This window comes from Cetorhinus maximus, chromosome 14 (genome assembly GCF_964194155.1).
Source record: "Cetorhinus maximus chromosome 14, sCetMax3.hap1.1, whole genome shotgun sequence".
In the NCBI taxonomy this organism is placed as follows: domain Eukaryota; kingdom Metazoa; phylum Chordata; class Chondrichthyes; order Lamniformes; family Cetorhinidae; genus Cetorhinus; species Cetorhinus maximus.
In genome coordinates this window covers 67,813,606-67,840,412 of record NC_135892.1, presented here as the reverse complement: position 1 = coordinate 67,840,412, position 26,807 = coordinate 67,813,606, and the positions used below count along the sequence as shown (strand labels likewise).

The 26,807-nt window shown below is 41.3% G+C and overlaps 1 protein-coding gene across 4 annotated transcripts in view; it reads right to left on the bottom strand.

Moving 5' to 3' along the window:
- Positions 1-26,807, bottom strand: part of ppp2r5a (protein phosphatase 2, regulatory subunit B', alpha isoform) — a 181,176-nt gene that overhangs the window by 93,948 nt on the left and 60,421 nt on the right. For all 4 annotated transcript variants that reach the window (XM_078557029.1, XM_078557027.1, XM_078557026.1 and 1 more), the window contains exon 2: positions 5,135-5,331. In XM_078557029.1, coding sequence (XP_078413155.1) covers positions 5,135-5,260 — 126 coding nt within the window. In that variant the 5' untranslated portion in view covers positions 5,261-5,331. The remainder of the gene's footprint in view (positions 1-5,134; positions 5,332-26,807) is intronic.

Sequence of the window (26,807 nt, the reverse complement as noted above, 5' to 3'; positions counted from 1 at the left end):
GGATTTGATGTTCATGATAAAGAGGAAACGGTTAGGGACAGGATACGGAAGACTGTTGAGTGGTGCAGGACATTGGATGAGTCACAGATGTAAGTAGAAAGAGACTGGACAAGGGGAGAATAAATGGAGGCTAGATAGGAAGAAATAAGCTCAATGGGGCAGGAACAAGCTGAAACAATGGGTCGACCAGGACAGTCTTGTTTATGGATTTTGGGAAGCAGGTAGAAGCAGCTATTTGGAGTTGGTGGGCTATGTGGTTCAGGATTGGTGGAGGCTGTGGAGAGTAGATCTCCAGCGGAGGTGAGGTCAGTGACAACACTGATCAGAATGGCTTGATGTTTGGTAGTGGGGTTTTAGTTCAGGTGAGGCAGGAAAAAATGTCGGACAGTTGGCGTTCAGCCTCTGCTAAGTGGGAGCTCAGTACCCCAGACAACAGGTCAGTGCCCCAGGCAGCAGCAGCATCACATTTGTCAGCGGGTTTGATGAAAATATTAGGGTTGGACCTGAGAGAATGAAATGCAGCAAGTTCAGAGGGGGAACAGGTTCTACTTCCCTTCTACTAGCTTAAAAATTCTTAGAATTGATGATTCAGAACTGAAGATAGGAAGAAATTTGTTTCTCTCTGCAGATGCTGCCTGGCCTGCTGAATATTTCCAGTATTTTCTGTTTTTATTTCAGATTTCCAGCAGCTGTAACATTTTGTACCCCCATTAGGAAACATTGCTAATTTTTAAATTTTCTTAAAACACAAAACCCTAATCTAAATCCACACGTTCTTCACTTTCTATTACATTTATCCTCCTCCTTCTAAAATAGTTGTACCTCTGGCAGGAACAGGTGGTGTGTTTTCAACTCTTATTTTCAGAATGCACAAACAACTAATCACCGAGATGCCCATCTCAACATGTTTACTGAGATTGCTTCTGGAGACCTTCAGTCATACATATCTTGGAACATGCTACAGGTAGAGCATTTATGCTTTGGTATTACGATCCCTTGTCCACCAGCAGAATTGTAGGTCAGAATTTGCTGGATCCAGAAATCTGCTACCCTCTGGTTCTTTTGTCAATTACCTTAAATCTTTGTCCTCTGGTTATCCACCCTTCTGCCACCAATTCTTAATCAATTCACTTCTATTAAATATGCCCTTAATTTTCTCTGCTCTAAGGAGAACAGCTTTCCTCATTTTTTTTTTTATTCATTCATGGGACATGGGCTTCGCTGGCTGGGCCAGCATTTATTGCCCATCCCTAGCTGCCCTTGAGAAGGTGGTGGTGAGCTGCCTTCTTGAACCACTGCAGTCCACCTGGTGTAGGTATACCCACAGTGCTGTTAGGAACAGAGTTCCAGGATTTTGACCCAGCAACATTGAAGGAATGGCGATATATTTCCAAGTCAGGATGGTGAGTGACTTGGAGGGGAACTTCCAGGTGATGGCGTTGCCATCTATCTGCTGCCCTTGTCCTTCTAGATGGTAGTGGTCATGGTTTGGAAGGTGCTGTCGAAGGAGCCTTGGTGAATTCCTGCAGTGCATCTTGTAGATGGTACAAGTGCAGAGATCTTGCAGATCTCCCCACTTAACTCAAGTTCCACATCCCTGGTACCATTATAAATGTAGGTATGGAATTGATAATATAAAAAGTTGACAGGACGCTCACATAGACGCAAGATTTTTTTTAAATAACCATTCTACTGGGGGAAGGCACTCTTCAGTGTACTGTTTTACTATGCCAATGCAGACCTGAACGTCTCAGGTCAAATCCTGAACTGACAGCACATATGGCACCTGACCTTAGCAAGAATCAACACCTTCAGTGAGGGCATGAGAAAAACGGGGAAAGATTATATAAAAGTTGACTTGACTTTTCACCAAGAGTATTAAAATCCAAGTGAAGGATAAGTTGAAGTTTTGAAATTACAGAGTACATACTTGCAAAGCCAAAAAGCAAATCAAAATTGAAGTAAACTAACAAATAATCTTAAGTATACAGTTGCCTTGTGCTGTTCTCACTGATGCTCCACTTGCACCCTTAACATGGTAGCTGCAAGCACTACTTGAGGAAAGCTCACCTCCACCCTCCAACCATTGGCCAACTCCAACTTACCTGGAAGTGCTTTCTTTGGCCCTGAATCTCTCCAGAATGATAGATTGGAGAGGTTGTGACTGTTCTCCTTGGAGAGAAGAAAGCTAGGAGGAGATTTTATTGAGATGTTCAAAATCATGAGAGGGTTGGACAGAGTAGATAGGGAGAAGCTGTTCCTGCTTGTAAAAGGATCAGGAACAAGAAGACACAGATTTAAAGTGATTTGCAAAAGAATCAAATGTGGCATGAGAAAAAGCTTTTTCACACAATGAGTGGTTCAGGAAATATAGTGGAGGCAGGTTCAATCAAGGCATTCAAGAGGGCTTTAGATGATCATTTGAATAGAAACAAGGTGCAGGGGTAGGGGGAAAAGGCACGGCAGTGGCACTAGGTCGTAATGCTCATTTGGAGAGCTGGTGCAGACCTGATGGGCCAAATGGCCTCCCTCTGTGCCGCTAAAATTTTGTGAGGATCCGCACTTTACTTTCACAGCTCCTGATGCCAACTGGCCAGGTGCCAGCAGTTGAGCAGGTGCATAAGGCACACACTGCAACTTTGCCTGCTGCAGCCATGGGCCAGGTTAGAAGCTCCCTGGGGCAGGATGTAGCCCACAGGTAGTAGTTTGACCAGGAATGGATTATGCCCCTGGCAGCTGTAGACATGGCCGTCAAGTTTGGAGCGATCAAAACTGGGGGTATGCAAGAGGCCAGAATTGGAGGTGCACAGATATCTTGGAGGAGGTTACAAAGTTGGAGATGTGAGCGGCCTTGGAGGGAATTAAAAACAAGAACGAGAATTCTAAGATTGCAGAATTGCTCAACTAAGAGCCAACGTAGGTAAACAAGCACAGGCTGAGAGTTAGTATATAGGTAAGGGGTTTGGATGAGGTGTAGTTTATAGAGGATGAAGATGGGAGCTGGCCAGGAATGTGCTGGAACAGTCAAGTCTAGGGGTAGGAAAGACAAAGATGAAGGCGTCAGCAGCAGCTGAGTTGAGGAAAGGGAAGAGTCGGGTGATATTACAGAGATAGAAATAGGCAGTCTTAGCGATGGCCTGAATACGTGGTTAGAAGCTCATCTCAGAATCAAATGTGACATGAAGGTTGTGAACAGTCTGGTACACCTCAAGCAGATGTCAGGGAGAGGGGTGACTAGGGAACAGAGTTTGTGGCAGGGGCCAAGAAAATGGCTTTGGTCTTCCTGATATTTAATTGGAGGAAATTTCTGCTTATCTGGTACTGGAGATCCACCAAGCAGTCTAACAATTTACAGACAGTTAAGGGATCGAGAGAGCTGGAGCTGAGGTAGAGCAGTGTGTCAACAGCATACATAGGGAACCTTACCTGTTTTTGGATGATGCCACCAAGGGACAGCAAGTAGATGAAAAAGAGCAGAGGCCAAGGATAGATCCTAGTTGAACTCCAGAGATAATGGTGCGCCCAGGAAGAGAAGCCATCACAAATAACTCTGGATACAGCTCAATAGTTAGGAGTGGAACCAAGTGGGTATAGTCCCACTTAGCTGGACGACTGAGAAGAGGATTATGTGGTTAACCATGGAAAGACTGCAAACGGGTTGAGAATGACAGGAGGGATAGTTTACCATGGTCATGGTCACATGGGATGTCATTTGCGACTTTGATAAGGGGTGTTTCAATATTATGACAGAAGTGGAAACCTGATTGAAGGGATTAAAACATGAAGTTCTTGAAAAGATGAACAAGGATTTGGGAGGTGACAGCATGTTCATGGACTTTGGAGAAGGGGTGGTAGGAGATGGGTCAAGGATTGTTGTTTTTTTTGAAAGAGGGGTTATGATGGCAGCTTTTCAAGGGAAAGGAACAGTACTTGAGGAGAATGCATCATTAATAATATCAGCCAACCAGGGGACCAAAAGGAAAATTTGCAGTCAGCAATTTAATTGGAAAAAGATTGAAGGAGAAAGATGTAGGCTTCACAGACAAGATGAGCTCAGAGAGGGATGGGGATAGCAGAAAAAGATGAAAGTACAGGGCTCTGCTAAGAGAGAACCTTAGCGGAAGCTTAGCCCAGTGGGCTAGGGAAGGGATGAAAGCAGCTTAAAGTTATACAGATAGTCTCAATCCCAGTGACAAAGAAATCCATGAGCTCCTCATGCTTGCTGTTGGAGGTGAAGGTGGAAGAGACAGGAGAATAGTGGTTTAAAAAGGATGATTGTAGTAGTGAAAAGAAATTGGAAGTTAACTTTGTATTCCAGGAATAATGAGTTTTGGCAGAGGAGAACAGGAACCAATAGTGCTTTACGTGGTCCAGCCAAATCTGGCAATGAACCAGTTGTCCACCATATATGTTCAAGTTTGTGTCCCAAGCAAGTGCAGATGAAGGCTGTACCAGGTGAAATGACAGGGCTAGAGAGTAAGAAAGACAGTAATGTTTTTAATGGGGGATTAGGATACCAGGTGAGCAGATCAGTCACTGCAGAAATGTGGTGAACAGACAGCCAAAGACTAGACTATTGGGATTTTGAAATCGTTGTATTTCATTTTCCTTTCCGGTGTCATATTAGTTTAAACCCTCCCCTCAGCATTAGTTAATCTCTAAGTGAGAACATTGATCCAAGCCTTGCCCTTTGAAGCCCATCTTAAGTACTCAAAAGCCAATACTGGCAGACCTTAAATGATATTTTTGTTCAGCTGACTGTTCATTTGTGAAAGTCCTAAGAGGTTCCTGATATTACTGATTCACTAGTTCATATTTACTCAAGTACCAATAGGACCCATGTGACCAATGAATTCAGATGCCAATATACAAATTTCTCCTATAGTTAGGAGCTATGAGGTTTGCTTTCCACGCCAGATGCAATGCTATGACTGTATTCTGTAACAGCTGATCTGAAATTGTTTAAAATGTTGTCAGTGGCTTGTGTTTTATTAATTCTCTGTCCCAGCCAATAAGAGCCTGTCCACTATCAAAATGAACACCAATTAATAGAAGTTTTTCAATGAAGTATGACCCAGAACAAAATTTAAAAAAATACACCAGACGACATCCATTATGGGCACATGTCACATACCATTTTCACTATTTCAGGATAAGCTTGTTCAAGAAGGACACCTCTATTTGAGGTGAGGAAATCCACCAATTCATTCAGGGTTGCTCTTTTGACCTCTTTGCTCTTTAGGTCAGAAACAGAGTCCATGAAATCAAAAATCACACAGCACTGCTGGAGTTTCTGACAGAAGAGATCATGCTGTTCAGCATTTGGAGCATCTGTAGAAAGAGGAAAAGATACACTCGTTCATCATTTAGGCACTTATTTCTTATTCGAAAAACCTCCAATAACACTCGTTTATGCTTGATCCTTTTCCAGTAATACTAGTGGATTTCAATTCATTAGGTATCACAAAGTACAAAAATTTCAGGCATTGTCATAAACACTTTTCATAATCAGTGCCAATATCTATTTGTTCACTATAGGTGAAACTTTGTCATTAACCTCACCATTAATGGGATAGAAACATTTAAAAAGATTACTTTTAGTTCAAACTGTTCTCCCATTTTGTGGTAGAACAAGATCTACAACGATCTTAATTGATTTATCTTTAAAAACAAAATTCCCAGCACTGTATTTTCTTAATTTAGGAGACATAAGAACAAGAGTAGACCATTCAGCCCCAAGTCTTTCAACTAAATCCAATTGCAGCTCATCCAATGCTTTGAATCAATTTAACACTGCATCCACATTCAATGGTCTAAACTAAAACCTCTTTTTGCACCGACACCTTCAATGGCCTATAAATACTTATGGGAAAGAAACCCCTGAACTGATTAAACTTTATCTATACAATAACCCTATCATTCAAATTCCAGATATCCTTCACCATTATGGAAATTTCAGAATAGTTCTGCACACAGGATAGCAATCCACACAAGCAAACACTTTCTAAAAGGAGCAATATTGTGTGCAGTCAACATATGAATTCCATGATGACTGAAACCTCATGCATGTATACATACTTCCTGAGGTAACTTTGTAAGTAACTTGCCTATTCAGAACAAAGCAACGAACCATTTCTTACAGCCATTTATGTGGGCCACAACTTAGCCAATACCTCAACAACTAGACAAAATTATTAAATTTAACTTGACAATGACAAATAGCATTTAAATGCCTTTAATGTAGCAAAACGTCCCAACGTGCTTAAGGAAATATTGCGTGCGCGATGTAAAGAAAAACTGCCTACTAAAGTCACAGAGGCTGCCCAAGGAACTATCCAACTGAGACCTCATTTGCATTTATTATACTATCTTAAAAAAAATCTCAATACTTAAAATCTCTAAATATAACTGTATAGACAATTGTTTATCAAACTGTTCTATTTGGGTGATTCCGTGGAAATATACATTTGGGCACCATAACTTAATTGCAGAAAATATTTTGTGTAATTGTAGGGCAGCATAAAGAGAAAGTAAACAAATACATAAAAATCAGAAATCAGATTTTCCTCACAGATCCCTAAAGTTCTAAGGACCCCAGCATGCAAACTTCCAATGGAGGCCATAATTTTCTCTTGGGAGAGTTTTTATTTTTAAAAAAAGTTCTAAAAGCAGTTTCTGATAGATCAGTGCAATTCTGCAGTGCCCTTTCTAAATCACTACTTAACAAACTTGTTCTTAGTTTTCAAAGTTTAATCAATAAACAGAAAAATGCAACAGCTTATATGCAAGAAAAAAGCATGTGCTTTTAAGCTTAACAAAATAATTTGTGCACATTTGTTTCCTGTTTTCATTGAAGCAATATCATACATTTTCAGTAGTATTACTTCAGAATAAAAATGGGCTGTGCCAATTTTTTTTTTAAATCACAGAATTGTTACCCCTAATGCTACTTCCAACTGGTGTTAAATATGCAGGAGGACAGATTCATCAGCTGAGGAAGGGCAGGAGATGTAATCACCAGGTGGTCTTCTTGCCCATGTTTGACCTGATGTCATGAGATTTCATGGGATCTGAAATAAATGTTGAGGGCTGCCAGGGCCACACTCTCCTAAATTTATCACATTGTGCCCCTACCTCTTGTGGGTCTGCCCTGCAGGTAAGACAGGATACACAAGGAGTCGTCATCTGGGAATTTGGCTGGAAACAGAATTCTGTGACTATGACTACGTCAGGCTGTTGCTTGACTAATCTGTGTCACAGCTCTCCCAATTTTGGCTAAAGTCCCCAGATGTTAGTGAGGGGGGGATTTACAGAGTTCACTGGGCTGGGTGTGCCTTTGTCATGTCCGAATCCAATACCTAGGTCAAAGCTGAGCAGCCCATTCAATCTTATTGTTATTGTACATTTTGTAGCGCTTTGAAGCATTGTAAATGTCACTGCATTTTGAAGGCTAAGGCACCTTCAGTGTGTGTTGCCAGCTTTAATACTGATTTGGTTTATACAAAGGTACAGTTGGGATGGTAGTTTGCACTAAAAATTGAGGGGTTCACCAAATGTGGAAGGAACACAGCTCCTTCATACATATAAGAATTCACTATCACTTTGCAAGGAGGTTAAGAACTGCCAAGGGAGAAGGAGAGAAGGTGGAAAATGACAAGCAATTCAGCATGTGAATATATAAATAGAAATCTAAGTCTTGCCTCAAAGCACCCTGGAGCAAAATATTTGTCGCTATTGTTGAAATTTAAATGATGGGGATTAATATGAAGCTGCAAAAAATGTAACCAAATATGCTTACTCAATCCACATGTGCTTGTGACCAGTAACCAAATAAAATATTTTTGCCACTTTTCGCATGCGATATGAATCGACAAGGACATATATAAGTAGTGACACATGGTGCTTTTGATACTGAAAATACTCCATGGGGCTTCACAAGAGCATAATCATACAAAAAAAAATTGAAGCTTAGTTAAATTTGGAGCTATTAGGATAAGCAGCCAAAAGCTTGGGTCAAAGATGTGGGTTTAAAGAATGCTCTTAAAACAGGACAGGTATATAGGTGGAACAGCTTAGGGACAGAATTTCAGAGCATGGGGCCTAAGCATCTGAAGCCATGGCTGCCATTGGTGATGAGGGAAAGTATGTATGAGAGGTCAGAGTTCAAAGAATAAGCACTGTGATGGTGTGGGGGTGTTGTAGGTCTGGAAGGGCAAGGCTATTAAGGACCTTAAACATAAAGATTAACTTCTAAATTTGAGATGTTTGGAAGCCAGGAGCCAATGTAGATCACAAGGAAAGGAGTAATAAGTGAATTATGACTGAAAAAGACTAAACAAACTTGAGCTCATATAATACCTTTCAGAACCTCAGGACATCCCAAAGTGCTTTGCAGCCAATGAAGTCATCACTGCTGTAATGGCACAAAATATGGCAGCCAACTGCCGCACAGTAACATCCCACACTCAGCAATGCGATAAATGGCTAAATAATCTCTTATATCATTGTCGGTTGAGGAATAAATGTTGGCCAGGACAGTGGGAGAAGTTCCCTGGTCTTTTTGACAAGTTCCATGGGGTCTTTTACATTCACCTGAGGGGACAAACACCTTGGCATCTCCAACAGTGCAGTATGCATTCAGAATTGTGCTGGATTGTCAGTCACGATTATCCACTCGTGTTTTGGGGTGAAATTGAGAACACGCAACCTTCTGACTCAGAATGCTACCACAGACAAAACGGCTTTATGCCATGCTCTGATAATGTCAGTCATACTATCCATCCCAAAGGTATACCTCCATCAAAGTTTGGAAAAGAACTGTTGCAAGATAGATAACAGTACATTCTCTTTTACCATCCTTTAATTTCAAAGTAAAAATAAGGGTCTTCAGTTAAATTTATATTAAGAAAGGTTAACCCCTTCTAGGTTCTGAGAAAGTTTCTCTATCTGAAATGTACTCTTGTCAGTTCTTTTTTGAGCTACTGGATGGCCAGCTGGGTATTTCTAACATTTTCTGTTTTTATTTATAAAAACTTCTAAATTTTAATACCAAACCAAATATAACAGATATTCAAGAGGAACTGTGATGAGGGTAGGCACAATTTAGTGCAAGATAGGGCATGAGTAGCAGGGTTTTCCTGCATGAGTGTACAGTTTTCAGAGGATGGAGGATGGGTGGTTGGCAAGGAAAACTTTGGAATACCAGAATCTGGAGGCAGCATTTCACATCTCAGAATGCCGTAAAGTGATTCAAAGCCATCGAGTACAACAACTGTTGAAATGTAGGAAATGTAGCACCTGATTTGCACAAATTTAGAAAATCACCATTAGGTCATGGCAAATGATATGTGCCAGGCAGACCAAATCCACAAGGGAAACTTGGTCGTGCTATCACAACAGTTTTCTAATCCGTACTTATTACAAGATGTGTACACTGAGTTCAAAAGTAATGAGTCCACCAAGACCTTCAGAGATTTTAAAAGTTAAATTAAAATATTAATTAACAAAATAAAAGATTTCAAGCACATATAAGACTACAATTACTTACTACTATAACAAATCCTAAAATTACTAATTAACCTGACTCCCAGTTAAATTCCCTTTAAGGCAACAGTCCAAAATAGATCTTAGATTTAAAACAGAGGCGGCAAGTTGAACACAATACCCACTTGACAGTGGAATTCCAAATGGCTTTTCCCCAACTTCAGTTTCATTATATAGCAGACTTATGGCTGGAGGCTTCATTGAGGCTATTTCACACACTCTTGTTAGATCTTACATGGCCTTCCCACAGAGCCTTTCATTCTCTTTTATATATGTTTCTCTCCTTTTAATGTGTAAATTATATTGTTCTATACATATTTGAAACTGTATCTTCATAATATAAAAATAAATATTATCAGTAACCTTTGGGAAAAATAAATACGTCTTAGCCTTACGTATCTGGCTAGGATTCCTTTGAAATCTAAATCCCTCTAAAAATGCAAATTCTCTTCACACCTTACATGCTAAGCCTGCATCCATGATTACTCATTAGCATGTCAAGCACCTAGCTGCTTTTGATGATTTCAAACTTGCAGTCTACATGACTCCAAATGTAATTAAAACACACAGACAGACCTAACCATACTTACCATGATAAACCTACTTCACAATAAACCAGAAAAATATTATGAAAATTATTATACTTTCGTCACAGCACTCTCTAAATCTGATTAGTTTGTTGTTGAATACCAAATTCAGAGGCCAAGGTAGCTTCAATTGCACTTTGCTCACAACTAATATTGTACTAGATTACAATTTTTAATAAAAAGAAAATCTCAATATTCATGGTCTCTTTTTTAATACTTGGTCACTGTAACCATAGCTCTGAATTATTGTCTGAATATCAAGTCCTTCATTCCTTTTTCACAGTTCTACTGCAGGTAATGCAAATTTGCAAACACAAGCAATTTTAGAACTCGAATACAATGATCACATTCACAGAACTCGATAGCATCGTAACATGCATGGAATACATGTAAATTAGTGAATTCCAAAATCTTTCTAGATTAAGGAGTCTTCACAGGCAGAAACCACAATTGTATGCTATGTTTTAGTTCTCCATCTTTAAAAAGATTCATCTTGGAAAATCAAACTAGATCCAAAAGAAGGTTGTGCATGTTATAGAAAGCCTTGAAGTTTAAGCTAAGTTTGCCAAAGCACATCAGCAGTGGAAACTCCCAATGCCAGAGGAAAAAAAAATCATTACTCCATAAAAGAACATGAACTCTGCAGTTTAAACCTTGCTCTGAGAAAATTACATCAGTTTTTCTTCTGAACTGGTTTTGACATTGATTTTTATGCCTTTGGGTTGAATAAGCACATGAATTTTTTGTTAAGTAAAAGGAACAGTGAACAAAACTTAAACATAAAACCAATGCTTGAAGCATTCCTCACATTCATTCCTGTTCTTACAATCAAACAACCAACATTCTACAGACAGCTGTCACTGACAGAAAAGCAAAACATTTAACTACCAAGGCATTAACACACCTAACAATGTTACACAAATTTGTGCCCCTACCAAATTTTTTAAAATTTAAAGTTCTCACCAAAAGCAAAAGATACAGAGCATGGAAAGCTGCAGGATTACCTGAACAATTTTATAATGTGATTAAGCTGATTTTAACAAACATACAGTAGGCCCTAAAAACAGTATCAGGCCAGATTTAAGTATAAGTGACAAGTCATAACTAATTAAGGATGGGCCCTGAATCATTAAAAATATATCAGAGGATATGGCAAGGCTCACCCAGTATCAAAATCCAAACATTCTGAGCAGATATCTGGGAAAGCACAAAGGATGTGATGAACATTAAGATCCCCCCCTCAGACCCAATCTCCTGCCTGCTGGGCTTGCCCTGAAGAATACAAGTGTACCTGGGATGCTTTGACAAATGCAACTCAACCACAAGAAGATACATTCCTCACACAGCACACTCTGGATTCAGCACAAATGGAACACCCATACATTAGAACCGGGGAAACTGAAAAGTTCCTCACCCCTACTAACCTGAGAACACATGGAGAGGCTGGATAATGCAAGATAGAAAATGGGAACACAGCTGTTCCTAGAAAATCCAAGAGAATGTCACTGCCAGGTATGTTACTACAACTCCTTGCACCCTGATCTGCCAATTGCTCCCATCTCCGTGTCCATGTTGACCCTAAAGTATGTAAAATTACTGATCAAACAAGCTGTAAATAACCTATAAATGATATGACAAGAAAATGTAAAATATTTAAACCAACATGCAATCTATACTTTCAAAAAAAAATTCAATATTGGATTAGTTGCTAAATTTTTGATGGTTTTCATGATTATTGATAAAGTTTATTTAAAAATAAACTGTTTTCCACTTACATAATTTTACTTCAATCATATTTTTGGACACATTTATTTGGTGAATCAGAAGATATGAATTTAATAGAACCTCAGCTTGTGCTGGGATTTCCATCTTGTGGATATACTGGATGTTACTCTGAAGTAGTATGGAGTTGCTACACAGAAATCACTTCTTTTTCCATCAGCCAGATCAGAATTTCAACAAGATATAATTTCATTGCTCATTTGTTCATTACTGACATTCTATTTGCTATGCCAAATCCAGGTATTTTGTCAGAGTTCCTTTTGCCCTTCATAGAATGATACAACACAAAAGGAGGCCATTTGACCCACTGTGCCTATGCCGTTTCTTTGTTGGAGCTAGAAGATACAATATAAAACATTCCAGTAATTTCTTTAAATCAGGTAGTGGAAGAGAGAGAGGAACTTGGTGAAATTACAATCACTAGGGAAGTAGTACTGAGCAAACTGATGGAGCTGCAGGCTGACAAGTCTCCGGGTCCTGATGCATTTCACCCTGGGGTCTTAAAAGAGATGGCTAATAAGATAGTAGATGCATTGGTGTTAATTTTCCAAGATTCCCGAGAGTCTGGAAAGGTTCTATCAGATTGGAAAATAGCAAACGTTGCCAGGGCTTGAAAACTGCAGCTATGAGGAGAGATTGAATAGGCTAGGGCTGTTTTCCTTAGAACAGAGGAGGCTAAGGGGTGACCTAATTGAGGCGTACAAAATTATAAGAGGCCTAGATAGGGTAGACAGGAAAGACTTGTTTTCCCTAGCTGAAGGGTCAATTACCAGGGGACATAGATTTAAGGTGATTGGTAGAAGGACTAGAGGGGACATGAGGAAAGACTTCTTCATCCAGAGGGTGGTGGGCATTTGGAATTCACTGCCGAAGTTGATAGTTGAGACTGAAACACTCAACTCATTTAAAAAAGGTACCTAGTTCTGCACCTGAACTGCTGTAACCTACAAGGCTAGGGACCAAATGCTGGAAAGTGGGATTAAAATGAGTGACCAGTTTCCTTTTTCTCTTTTTGGCCAGCGCAGACACGATGGGCTGAATGACCTCTTTCTGCACCGTAACTTCTATGGTTCTATGGTTCAAATACAACAGGAAACTATAGGCCAGTTAGTTTGACATCTATCATGGGGAAAGCGTTAGAATCAATCATGAGGGAGGTTATAGCTGGGCACTTAGAAAAGCTCACGGTAATCGGGAAGACTCAGCATGGTTTTGTGAAAGGGGAATCATGTTTAACCAATTTATTGGAGTTCTTTGAAGGAGTAACATGTGCTGTGGATAAAGGGGAGTCTGTAGACGTGCTGTACTTCGATTTCCAGAAGGCATTTGATAAGGTGCCACATAAAAGGCTATTGCGGAAAATTAAACGCTCATGATATAGGGGGTAACATATTAGCATGGATAGAAGGTTGGCAGAAAACAGAGTATGCATAAATGGGTGGTCTTCTGATTGGCAGGATGTGGCAAGTGGAGTCCCGCAGGGGTCTGTGCTGGGGCTTCAACTTTTTAAAATTTATATCAATGACTTAGATGAGGGGAGTGAAGGCATGATGGCTAAATTTGCAGATGACACAAACATAGGTAGGAAAGTATGTTGTGAAGACAACATAAGGAGATTGCAGATGCATACAGAAGGGTTGAGTGAGTGGGCAAAATTTTGGCAGATGAAGTATAATATGGGAAAATATAAAGTTGTTCACTTTAGCAGGAAGAATAAAAAAAGCAGAGTATTACTTAAAAGGAGAACGGCTGCAGAATTCCAAGGTGCAGAGGGGTCTAGGTGTTCTAGTGTACGAGTCACAAAAGTTATTATGCAGGGGGCCTGTGCCAAAATTGGGAGAGCTGTCTCACAGACTAGTCAAGCAACAGCGCGACATACTCATGGAATCATATCTTACAGATCATGTCCCAAACACCACCATCCCCATCCCTGAGTATGTCCTGTCCCACTGGCAGGACAGACTCAGCAGGGGTGGCGGCACAGTGGTATACAGTCAGGAGGGAGTTGCCCTTGGGGTCCTCATGAAGTCTCATGGCATCAGGTCAAACATGGGCAAGAAAACCTCTTGCTGATTACCATGTAACGTATCCTCTCCTTCTTCCCCCCACCCACCCCCCCCCACCACCACCACTCACCCAAGCTGATGAATCAGTACTCCCCCCATGTTGGAAGAAGCAGAGGGTGACAGGGGTGCAGAATGTACTCTGGGTGGGGGGACTTCAATCTCCATCACCAAGAGTAGCTCGGTAACACCATTACTGACTGAGCTGACCAAGTCTTAAAAGACATAGCTGCGAGACTGGGTCTGCGGCAGCTGGTGAGAGAATGAACAAGAGGGAAAAACATACTTGACCTCATCCTCATCAACCTGCCTGTCATAGGCGCATCGGTCCATGGCAGTATCGGTAGGAGTGACCACCACACAGTCTTCACATTGACGATACCCTACATGTTGTATGGCACGACCACTGTGCTAAATGGGATAGATTTCAAACAGATCTAGCAACTCAAGACTGGGTATCCGTGAGGCACCGTGGGCCATTAGCAGCAGCAGAATTGTACTCAACCACAATCTGTAACCTCATGGCCTGGCATATCCCCCAGTCTACCATTATCACCAAGCCAGGGGATCAGTGAAGAGTGCAGGAGGGCATGCCAGGGACAGCATCAGGCATACCTAAAAATGAGGTGCCAACCTGGTGAAGCTACAACACAGGACTACTTGCATACCAAACAGCATAAGCAGCAAGTGATAAACAGAACAACCAATGTATCAGATCTAAGCTCTGCAGTCCTGCCACATCCAGTCGCGAATGGTGAACGACAATTAAACAACTCACTGGAGAAGGCTCCACAAACAGCCCCATCTTCAATGATGGAAGAGCCCAGCACATCAGTGCAAAAGATAAGGCTGAAGCATTCACAACAATCTTCAGCCAGAAGTGCCAAGTGGATGATCCATCTCAGCCTTCTCAAGAGGTCCCCAATATCACAGATGTCAGTCTTCAGCCAATTTGATTCACTCCACGTGATATCAAGAAACATCTAGAGGCACTGGATACTGAGAAGGCTATGGGCCCTGAAAATTTCCGACAATAGTACTGAAGACTTGTGTTCCAGAACTTGTCGTGTCCCTAGCCAAGTTGTTGCAGTACAGCTAAAACACAGGCATGTACACAGCAATGTGGAAAATTGCCCAAGTATGCCCTGTACACAAAAAAAACCATGGCAAATCCAACCCGGCTAATTACTGCCCCATCAGTCTACTCTCCATTATCAAGCAGCACGTGCTTAGCAATAACCTACTCTTTGGCGCTCAGCTTGGGTTCCGCCAGGGTCACTCAGCTTCTGACCTCATTACAACCTTGGTTCAAACATGGACAAAAGAGCTGAACTCCAGGGATGAGGTGAGAGTGACTGCCCTTGACATCAAGGCAGCATTTAGCAGTGTGGCAGCAAGGAGCACTAGCAAAACTGGAGCCAATAGGAATCAGGAGGAAAACTCTCCATTGGCTTGAGTCATACCTAGCACAAAGGAAGATGATTGTGGTTGCTAGAGGTCAATCATCTCAGTTCCAGGACATCACTGCAAGAGTTCCTCAGGGTCATGTCCTAGGCCCAACTATCTTCAGCTGCTTCATCAATGACCTTCCTTCCATCATAAGGTCAGAAGTGGAGCTGTTCACTGATGATTGCACAATGTTCAGCACCATTCGTGGCTCCTCCAAAACTGAAGCAGTCCATGTCCAAATGCAGCAAAACCTGCACAATATCCAGGCTTGGGCTGATAAGTGGCAAGTCACATTTGTGGCACACAGGTGCCAGGCAATGGCCATCTCCAACAAGAGAGAATCTAACCATTGCCCCTTGACATTCAACAGTATTACCATCTCTGAATCCCCCACTATCAACATCCTGGAGGGGGTTACCATTGACCAGAAGCTGAACTGGACTAGCCATATAAATACTGTGGCTATAAGAGCAGGTCAGAGGCTAGGAATCTGTGATGAGTAACTCGCCTCCTGACTCCCCAAAGTCTGTTCAACATTTACAAGGCACAAGTCAGGAGTGTGATGGAATACTCTCTGCTTGCCTGGGATGAATGCAGCTCCCACTACTCTCAAGAAATTTGGCACCATCCAGATCAAAGCACACCACTTGTTTGGCACCCCTTCCACAAAAATTCACTCCCTCCACCACCGACAAACAGTAGCAGCAGTGTGTACCCTCTACAAGATGCATTGCAGAAACTCATCAAGAGTCCTTAGGCAGCACCTTCCAAACCCACTACCGCTACCATCTAGAAAGACAAGGGTAGCAGATACATGGGAATACCACCACCTGGAAGTTTCCCTCCAAGCCACTCACCACCCTGACTTGGAAATATATCGCCGTTCCTTCACTGTCACTGGGTCAAATTCCTGGAACTCCCTCCCTAACAGTACAGTGGGTGTACCTATACCACAGGGACTGCAGCAGTTCAAGGAGGCAGCTCACCACCACCTTCTCAAGGGCAATTAGGGAAGGCAATAAATGCTGGCCTAGCCAGTGATGCCCACATCCCCGTGAATGAATTAAAAAATAGGTACAGCAAGTAATAGAGGTGGCTAATGGAATGCTATCCTTTATTACAAGAGGAATTGAACATAAAAGTAAGCATGTTATGCTTCAGTTACACAGGGCATTGGCGAGACCACACATCTCAAATGTTGTGTGCAGTTTTGGTCTCCTAATTTAAGGAAGGATGTAAATACATTGGAGACAGTTCAGAGGAGCTTTACTAGATTGATACCTGGATTGGATTGTCTTTTGAGGAAAGATTAGACAGGCTGGACTTGTTTCCACTGGAGTTTCGAAAAGTGAGAGGTGACTTGATTGAAGTATATAAGATCCTGAATGGTGTTGACAAGGTGGACATAGAAAGGATGTTTCCTCTGGTGGGCGAGTCTAGAACTAGAGGGCACTGTTTTAAAATTAAGTGTTGCCCTTTTAGGACAGAGATGGAGGAGAATTTTTTTCTCTGGGGGTTCTGCAACTTTGGAACTCTGCCTCTGAAGATCATGGAGGCAGGGTCATTGAATATTTTTAAGGTAGAGGTAGATTTGCCCATAGTCCTTTAATTTTTTTTCTCATCAAGTATTCATCTAGTCCCCTTATGAAAGTTACTAGTGATTCAGTTTGTACCACCCTTTCATTGCAGATCCAAACAAGTTGTTAGGTCAAAGATGTTTTCCTTACACTGTTGCTGGTTCTTATGTCAATTACCTTAAGTCTGTTACAGATTCTTGTGCCACTGGAAACAGTTTCTCCTTACTTACTCTATCAAAATCCTTCATGATTTTGAACATCACGTTTAAGTCTCTCCTTAACCTCCGCTGTTGTGAAAATACCACCAGTTTCTCTGGGCTTTCAATTTAACTGAAGTCTTTCATCTATGGCAACAACTATGGTAAATCTCCTCTCTAAGGCCTTGCCATCCTTCTGAACATGTGGTGGTCGCAAAAATAGGCATAATACTCCAGCTGGGGCCTAACCAAGTGAGTTCTAAAGGTTTAGCATAACTTCCTCGCTGGCGCTTTATATCTCTATGTGTAACACCAAGGATCCCTTATCTTTAACAGCCACCTCAACTTGCCCTGCTACCTGCAAAGGGCATGTGTACATATGCACCCAGGCGTGCCTATTTCTGTACCCTGTACATTTAGTTTATATTGCCTGTCCTCACTCATTCTTCTTACCAAAGTACATAATTTCATGCTGCATTAAATTTCAACTGCCACTTGTCTCACCAGTCTATCTACGTTCTTCTGAAGCTTGTGACATCCTCTCTATTGCTTGCTACATTTCCAATTTTTGAGTCACCAGCAAACTTTGAAATGATGCCGCACATACCTAGGCCCAGGTTATTAATATACAATTTAAAAGAGTAGTGATCTCAACACCAGTCCTTGGGCCTGGGAAACATCATATGGTGTCTTCTAGTCTGACAAGCAACCATTCACAATCACTCTCCGTTTTCTGCCCCTTGGCCCATTTTGTATCGATACTGCAACTGCCCCTTCAATCCCACGGCTTTCAATTTTACAAATGGTCTGTATGTGCTACTTTATTAAATGCCTTTGGAAAATCAATATGTACATCATCAAGATCAACTCTCTTCATTATTTCAAAGAGCTTAATCAAGTTAGTGAAATATGATATGCCTTTATCAAGCCTGTGCTGGACTTTCATCTGCTAATCCAATTTTTCCCCCAAGTGCAAATTAATTGAATAAGGATACACAGCCATGCCAAGATACTTCGATTACAGCAGTACTTGGAAGAAGGAAATAAAGAAAATAAACTGATCAACTTTCATCAAGAATCGGATCAGCATTTTCAGATCTTTGCATCACATGAACCATGCAGTCTTACAAGTTATGCGATTCAAATTAGATGTATCTATCCTCCCTACTCACGTCATAACTGAAAATGCTGGAAGAACCTTTCCCTCCAAACTTAAATGGCCTTTGCAGCTAATGTACTGTTACCTAATGATCTGGAAAAAAAGATGTGTTTCCTAATTGATCAGAAACCTCAATATTAGGATGTTGGGGAGAGCCAAGGGGTGAATAAAGACAAATTATATCTCAATGAGCTAATTACTGTCTCATCTTGGAAACTACTGGATGTCTCCCCACAACATTCATGGTCTACAGATGCCCAAAGGGTAATCCACTGCTTGCATAAAGCGTAACCTGGACGCACTACAAAAAGGAAAATCTGGTAGAGAGGTTTACATACTCTTTATAGAGCCAACCATATTTTCCTTCCATTAATTGCAACCTTTGCCTTTCTATCCTTTGCCCAAACTTTGCTCGAGGTCTAGGCGGAAAGATAAAAATCGACCCAAATGTGTACCATAAATGAAAATGGTACAACTCATTTATGAAATACAGGAAAGAAAGATTTACATTTACATAATTTAGCCATTTTATATACACAAACTATTGTGAAAGCCACTGATCCATGAAGAGCAGATTTCAATGGTTACCTCAGGTCCATACTAACTGGATAATTCTGGCCAACCACAGAAGAGGAGCAAAATTATTTTCTGCGTGCAAAGTTGTTTAGAATTCCTCCAAAGAGCCTGTTGGAACTAGAGACACTGCTTACAAATTTAAAAAGTCTGAATGGTATTTCATTAGTAACTCTCCAACTTTGTATTCCCCCTGGTGTTTCTGTAAGTGCATCCTCAATTGGAAGCTCTTCCTCTGTTTTTCTTCTTCTCCACACAACCCCAACTTTTCAGACACAATGGTGTTTCACAATGATCTTTCCAACAATTTGCTTAGATACGATGTGTAAGTTTATTTAGTTTCCAAACGGCTCACGTTGTCCCATTTTAGCCATCCAGTTGTCCAAACATTCACATTGAGTATATAATTTACTTTTATTCCATTATAATGCTAAATTTTTTATGGAGAAAATAAAAATTATGCAGACTAGGAAAGTTTGCAGTTTAATCACTAAATGGCATGATATATTTGCCACATTTACTCGTCTCATTCACAAAAGCATTGGACAACTGTTTCTTCGACCATGTCTCCCAAACCTGCAGCCTCCACCACCTAGCAGGACAAGGCTTGCAGGTGCATATGATCACTATCATTTCCAAGTTCCCTGCCATCCCACTTGGACAGATATCGCAGTTCCTTCATCACTGCTGGATCAAAATCCTGCAACTTCCTACATAATAGCACTGTGCGAGTACTTTCACCATATGAACAGCAATGGTTAAGGCACCACCCAGCACCTTCTCAGGAACAACTACGGATCGGCAACTAACGGTGGTCTTGCCAGGGACACCCATATTCAGAAAAGGGATTTTATTAAAAACTGTTGGCTTTAATATCAAGTAACATTCGCACTACACAAGTGCTAGGTAATGACCATCTCCAACAGAGAGTCTAACTACCTCTCCATGACATTCAATGAGATTACCATCACTGAATTGCCACTGTCAACATCCTGGGCATCACCATTGACCAGGTACTTACCTGGGCCAGCTACATAAATACTGTAGCTACAAGAGCAAGTCAGAAGTGGGTATTCTGTGGTAAGTAGCTCATATCCTGACTCCCCAAAGCCTTTCACCATTTACAAGACACAAATCAGGAGTGTGATGGAATGCTCTCCACTTGCCTGGGTAATTATAGCTTCAGTGACACTCAAGAAGCTTAATACCATCCAAGACAAAGAAACCTTCTTGACTGGTACTCTATCCACCACCTAAAGCATTCATCCCCTCCACCACAGGTGCACCGTGGCTGCATTATGTACCATCTGCAAGATGCACTACAACAACTCGACAAGACTTCAGAGACAGCATCTTCAACCCGCTACTTCTCCCTCAAAGAACAAGACAGCAGGTGCATAAGGCCACTACCTCCAAGTTACACACCATCCTAACATGAAAAGATTTTGCTGTTCTTTCGTCATCTTTGGATCAAAATCCTGCAACTCCCTCCCCAACAGTACTATGGGTGCACCTATGCTACGTGGACTGCTGCAATTCAAGACAACAGCTCTCCACCACCTTCTCCAGGGCAACTAGGGATGGGCAATAAATGCTAGCCTACCAGCAACACCCAGATCCCATGAACACTTTTTTTTTAAATCACCAGGATATGATGAGAAAAAGGCTAAATCCACTGTAGTGCCTGGTCCTAATAATTACCCAGTTATTATATGGAACTACATGTGTGGATAGCTGAAAAAGACAGGATGCCCCCATAGTTCAGTAGCTGGTGAACACCTATTATCCAAGTTCCCAAAATAATTGCTTGGGCTGCCACGCCTAAGATTCTGTACCCCAACAAAATTCACGACTTACAAGAGTATAGGAGGAAATATGAACAAACATTCACAAATTCATTAACATTCCGAAAGAATTCAAGATCCCTAAATAAAAAGTAAACAGAATGTAAACTCATTTCAAAGTAAACTGTATTGTTTATTTAATTGTTTTGCTGTTGGCCAACAAAACATTAGGTATAACAGCTATTTTCAATTTCTGGGTGAAAACAATTCATACTAATGCAAGACTGGAAAGGATATGGTTGTGTGGAATGAACACATCTCAAAGCTTTAAGACAACACATCACCCTTGCTTTTTGGTGTTTTATAATGGCTTCGATGCAAATACTAATATGGCTTTCTTTACTTGCATTCCAAAAAAGATTTTATGAACATGAAGTCATTTACTCTTTATTTAGATAGTTTAAGATGGTTGTAATTTAAAGGGGGTTGAGAACATAATAGGATCAGAAATAAGTCATATGGTTCCCAAGCCTGCTCTGTAATTCAGTAAAAACGTGGCTAAACTGTTATATCAACTCTATTTTTCAATACCATCCCTGTATCCCTTAGTGTCAAAAAAATTTATCAATCTCAGTCTTGAATATGCTCAATGACAGAGCAACCACAACCCCCGAAATAGAGAATTCCATTGACTGGCAACTCTGAATGAAGTTCTTCTCATCTCAGTCCTAAATGGTCAGCACTTTATCCTGAGGCTATAACTGGTAGTTCTAGACCGATGGCTCTCAAGCTTTTTGTCTGCAGGCCACTTAGGCGAGTCAAAAGACAGACAAGCTACCAGACCCATTTTCACTGCAAAATACACTTTGCTTTTGATGAGACACCAACGAGGTGATGTCTGGTTCCAAGTTGGAAAACTTCAGTCCCATGTTGAACTCCACATTCAGCCAGTTCCTCTTTGTTTTCATTACAAATGTTGAAAATCTGATCTTGCGGTTCTACGTTGCAACAGTAACATAAATTTTGTTTATATATCTACATTGTTGTTGCTTGCGCTTATGACTACATGTGCTGTGCATGCAGGAGCCAATCTGGTTTGTGTGACAGCATGCAAGTGGCACGGATGAAGTTTCTGGCCTGTTCTCTCGTATGGCCTCACTTCTGGTGTTGCATTTTGGAGCAGTCCATAGGACCACCTGGAGGATCCTGGAGACAACTGGTGATCTGTGGACCACAATTTAAAAACCACTGTCCAGCCTGGTGAAACAGCCTCTCACTTCAACCCTGTCATTCCTTTAAGAATTTTGTATGCTTCAATGAGATCACCTCTCATACTTCTGGACTCCAAAGAGTATAGGTCCAATCTCTCCTCATAGAACAGTCCTCTCAAACAAGAGACACAGCTTATGGTGAGTCAGGGAAGGAAGTTGGGTTGGTGGAGAGGGGAAGGAGTAAGCAACAATGTAACAATCATCATGTAATACACAATATATCAAGATTATTAGGGCCACAATTTGCACTAACTACACAAGTCAAATTTAATTTGTTTTCAAGTTATTCTAGAAATTAAACTGATTCTGTGAAGACTGAATGCAGTGACTCTGTCCATTTTTGAATGGAAACAGCAAGTAAATGTCCTTGATTATTATACTTTGCTTCAACATGCACAAGACAGTAGGTAACATATAGCACACTGAAGTGTCAGCAACAGTGGGGGCAAGGTTGTAGAGTTTTTATAGGATTGCTGGACTTTGAAAATATTAGGAGCCAATTGGGAGATAAAGCAGTGGTGTGGAGCTGGTGTCCTGTTGTGGTTGGAATATTGCAGTTGGGAGGGTTTGAAGCCACTGGGGTGTGTTGCAGTATTTTGGATGCAATTTGATTTCCACCATTGCATTCAATGACTTGTTTTGCAGGTGCTGAATTTGTGAGGAATGCATTTCTTTCTGCAGTAGTTCTTCAGTTTAACACAAGGTCATAAAATAGTTTCAGATGAAGAAAGCCCTTCAGCCCACTGATCTCCACAGAGAATAATACCTACTAGGCACTAATCAGGACACTCCTGCAATACTACTGCGGCAGCTTGGGGGAACCTTGTGACTCAGTTGGTAGTTCTCCTGTGTCTGAGCTGGAAAGCCAAGGTTCAAGTCCTACTTCAGGACTTGACGGCTGTGGAAATGACATTTAAGATGCAATTCAACAGGTTTGAATTCTGCCTGCAAATCCATACAACACTTCACACCCTTATGCAAGAGGTAAAAGAGTATAATAGGGAATTGGAAAAATGCTTGAAAGAAAAAAATTGCAGGAATAATTGGGAAAGAACAGGGAAGTGGGACTAACTAATTGCTCTTAAATACTACATAAAGAAAGAGCTCTTGGTGCAGGGGTAACATATTTGCATGGCTAAAAGGAAAGAGCAGGCAGAAATGGGTCATTTTCAGGTTGGAAAGATGGAACGAGTAGAGTGGCACAGGGATCAGTGCTGGGGTCTCAACTATTTACCATCTACATCAATGATTTGGAGGAAGGAACCGAATGTATAGTTGCTAAATTTGCTGATGACACAAAGATAGGTAGGAATGTAAGTTATGAAGAAGGAATAAGGGGCCTACAAGGGGATATAGGTAGGTTAAGTGAGTGGGCAAAAATTTGGCAGATGGAGTGTAATGTGGGAAAAAGTGAACTTGTCCACTTTGGCAGCAACAATCAAAAAGCAGCATAGTATCAAAATGAAGAGAGATTGCAGAACTCTGAGGTACAGAGGGATCTGGGTGACCTGGTACATGAACACAAAAAGTTAGTATGCAGGTACAGCAAGTGATTAGGAAGGCAAAAGAAATGTTGTTTATTACAAGGGGAATAGGATATAAAAGTAGGGGTGTTTTGCTACATTGGTTTAGGGCACTGGTGAGACCACATATAGAATAATGTACACAGTTTTGTTCTCCTTATTTAAGAAAGGAGATAATTGCATTAGCAGTTCAGAGGAGGTTCGCTTGACTGATTCCTTGACTGAGGAGGTTATCTTAGGAGTAACAGTTAGACAGTTTGGGCCTGTATTCATTGAAGTTGAGAAGAATAAGAGGTGATCTTGTTGAAATATATAAGATCCTGAGGGGGCTTGATAGAATGGATGTTGAAAAGAGGTTTCCCCTTGCGGGAGAGACCAGAACAAGGGGACACAGCTGAAAAAAAAAGACAGAGATGAGGAGAATTTTTCTCTGTGTGTCGGTAGTCTATGGAGCTCTCTTCTCCAGAGAGTGGCAGAGGTGGGGTCAGTATATATTTGTAGATCCTTGACTAGCAAATGAAATTGGTGGGGGCAGGCAGGATAGTGGCGTTGAGGCCACAATCAGATCAGCCACGATCTTTTTGAATGGCAAAGCAGCCTTGAGGAGCTGAATGGCCTACTCCTGCTCCTAATTCGTATCTTTACCTTTATCTCTAAAGGGGGGGGGGGGGGGGGGGGAGACACGACAGCACTTCAGTACAAAAGACAAGGCTGAAGTATTTGCAACCATCTGCAGCCAGAGGTGCCAAGTAGATGATCCATCTTAGCCTCCTCCTAAGATTCCTAGCATCAAAGATGCCAGTCTTCAGCCAATTTGATTTACTCCATGTGAGATCAAGAAATAGCTGAAGGCACTGGTTGAAGACTTGTGCTTCAGAACTAGCTGTGCCCCTAGCTAAGCTGTTCCAGAACAGCTAAAACACTGGCATCTATCCGGCAATGTGGAAAATTGCCCAGGTACGTCCTGCACACAAAAAGGACAAATCCAACCTAGCCAATTACTGCCCCAGTCTACTCCCAATGATCAGCAAAGTGATGAAAGAGGTCATGGCAGTGGTATCAAGCAGCACTTAGTCAGCAATAACCTGCTCACTGATGCTCAGTTTCTGTTCAAGGCCAGTCAGCTCCTGACCTCATTACAGCCTTGGTCCAAACATGGACAGAAGAGCTGAAACTAAGAGGTGAGCTGAGAGTAACTGCCCTTGACATCAAGGCAGCAATTGACCGAGTGTGACATCAAGGAGCCCTAGCAAAACTAGAGTCAATGGGAATCATGGGGGAAGATTCTCAACAGATTGGAATCTTATCAAGCACAAAGGAAGACGGTTGTGGCCATTGAAGGTCAATCACCTTAGTGCCAGGACATTGCTGCAGGAGTTTCTCAGGGTATTGTCTTAGGTCCAGCCATCTTCAGCTGCTTCAAAGACCTTCCCTCCATTAAAAGGTCAGAAGTGGGGATGTTCACTGATGATTGCACAACGTTCAGCACCATTAGCAAGTCCTCAGATGCTGAAGCAGTCTGTGTCCATATGCAGCAAGACTGGATAACATTCAGGCTTGGACTGATAAGTGGAAAGTAAGATTCATGCTACACCAGTGCCAGGCAATAGCGATCTCCAGCAAGAGCTAATCTAATCATTTCTCACTGATATTCAATGGCATTATCATCCCTGAATCCTCACCATCAACATCCTGGAGTGTGATAGAATACTCTCCACTTGCCTGGATGAATGCAGCTCCAAAAAAACCTCAAGAAGCTTGATGACATCCACCTGGATCAAACACACAACACAGCAATTGTATACAAATTCATAACAGTTATTTAGCCTGAAGAAACAGAGAAAGCTCATTATTCTCATTCTCTCTCTTGTCCCACTATTAGGATAACAATGACGAGTTCAGAGAATGCGCAGCACTAATTTCTATCGAGTTCAAAAAATAAGCAATGTGAATACCAAGTTCAGAGAATGCACAGCACTAACATTGCCATGTTCAGAATGCACATGCATGGCCAGACAGAATGTTTGTGTGCAAAAATACTCATTCCCTTTTTATTTAGAGCATAAATGAAATGTCAAATGGCCTTCCATATCTGTAATTATCTTATGATCAGGAGGTAGAGAATGGTCAGCGAGATTGATCAATGGCTAAAGAAAATAAGAGATGGAGGGAGGATCAACTGACATGTGAGCTATGAGAAAAGTTCTAAGGGGAACAGGCTACAAAAATTTCCTGAGTTTCCACCCCAAATAAAAGACAATATACCGAATGTAAGGTATTTCGAGGATAAACATGTAAAAAGATGCAGTTCCAAACTCAGTTTTGAATCAATCCTTGAGAAATAACTACCTAATGGAAACATGATGTGAAGCACTTTATGAAAATGGTTTTGTTCTGTTCACAGCCCTCCCCCACCCCAGGTTTAGTAACAACCTGCTCTTTTGAGATTTCCTACAATGGCACACAGCATATATGAACCCAATAGCAGCCCAAGAACTATCACTTCTCAGCCAGCTGCAAGAAGACAGAAGAGCATTTCAGTAATTTCTTTTCCCTCAAGACAGGGAATTGAGCAGATATCAGGACTACAAATATGGTGAAAAGTATTTGGCCCATCAGTACACTGGAAACTTAGGTAGCGCATCACCTGTCTGTATTCATCAGATACCAGTGCTTTGAAATGGTTTGCCTTCATTTCAAATGTTAACATTGCAATGCTGTATACAAGGTACACACTTATTGTAAATTTTGTCTCAGTAACATGCCCTAAGAGTACTAATACTTTCACAAACCTGTTGGAAAGAGAGGTTAGAACAATTATTCATCATTTTCCCCAATGTTACAACCAAATGACACAATGTGCTGTAAAGAAATTTTTTATTGGATAGCCTTTCTTTAGGCATGCATGATGCAAATGATATTGTCTTCACTAAAAATACTCAACCTTTCATAAGAAAAGCCCCAACTCCTATGCTGCTTTCCAAACTAGGCACACTCTTTATCCATTGATAGAGGTGACCATTTGACAAATTATCAAGTTCTGTGTTATGCACCTACACCAACTGCAAGGGCCCAAACACTCCTTTCAAGTGAAGCAGCATTTCACTTGCACTTCCCTCAATTTAGTCTACTGCATTCGTTGCTCCCAATGCGGTTTCCTCTACATTGGAAAGACCAAACGCAGACTGGGTGACCGCTTTGCAGAACACCTTCGGTCTGTCCGCAAGCATGACCCAGACCTCCCTGTCGCTTGCCATTTCAACACTCCACCCTGCTCTCATGCCCACATGTCTGTCCTT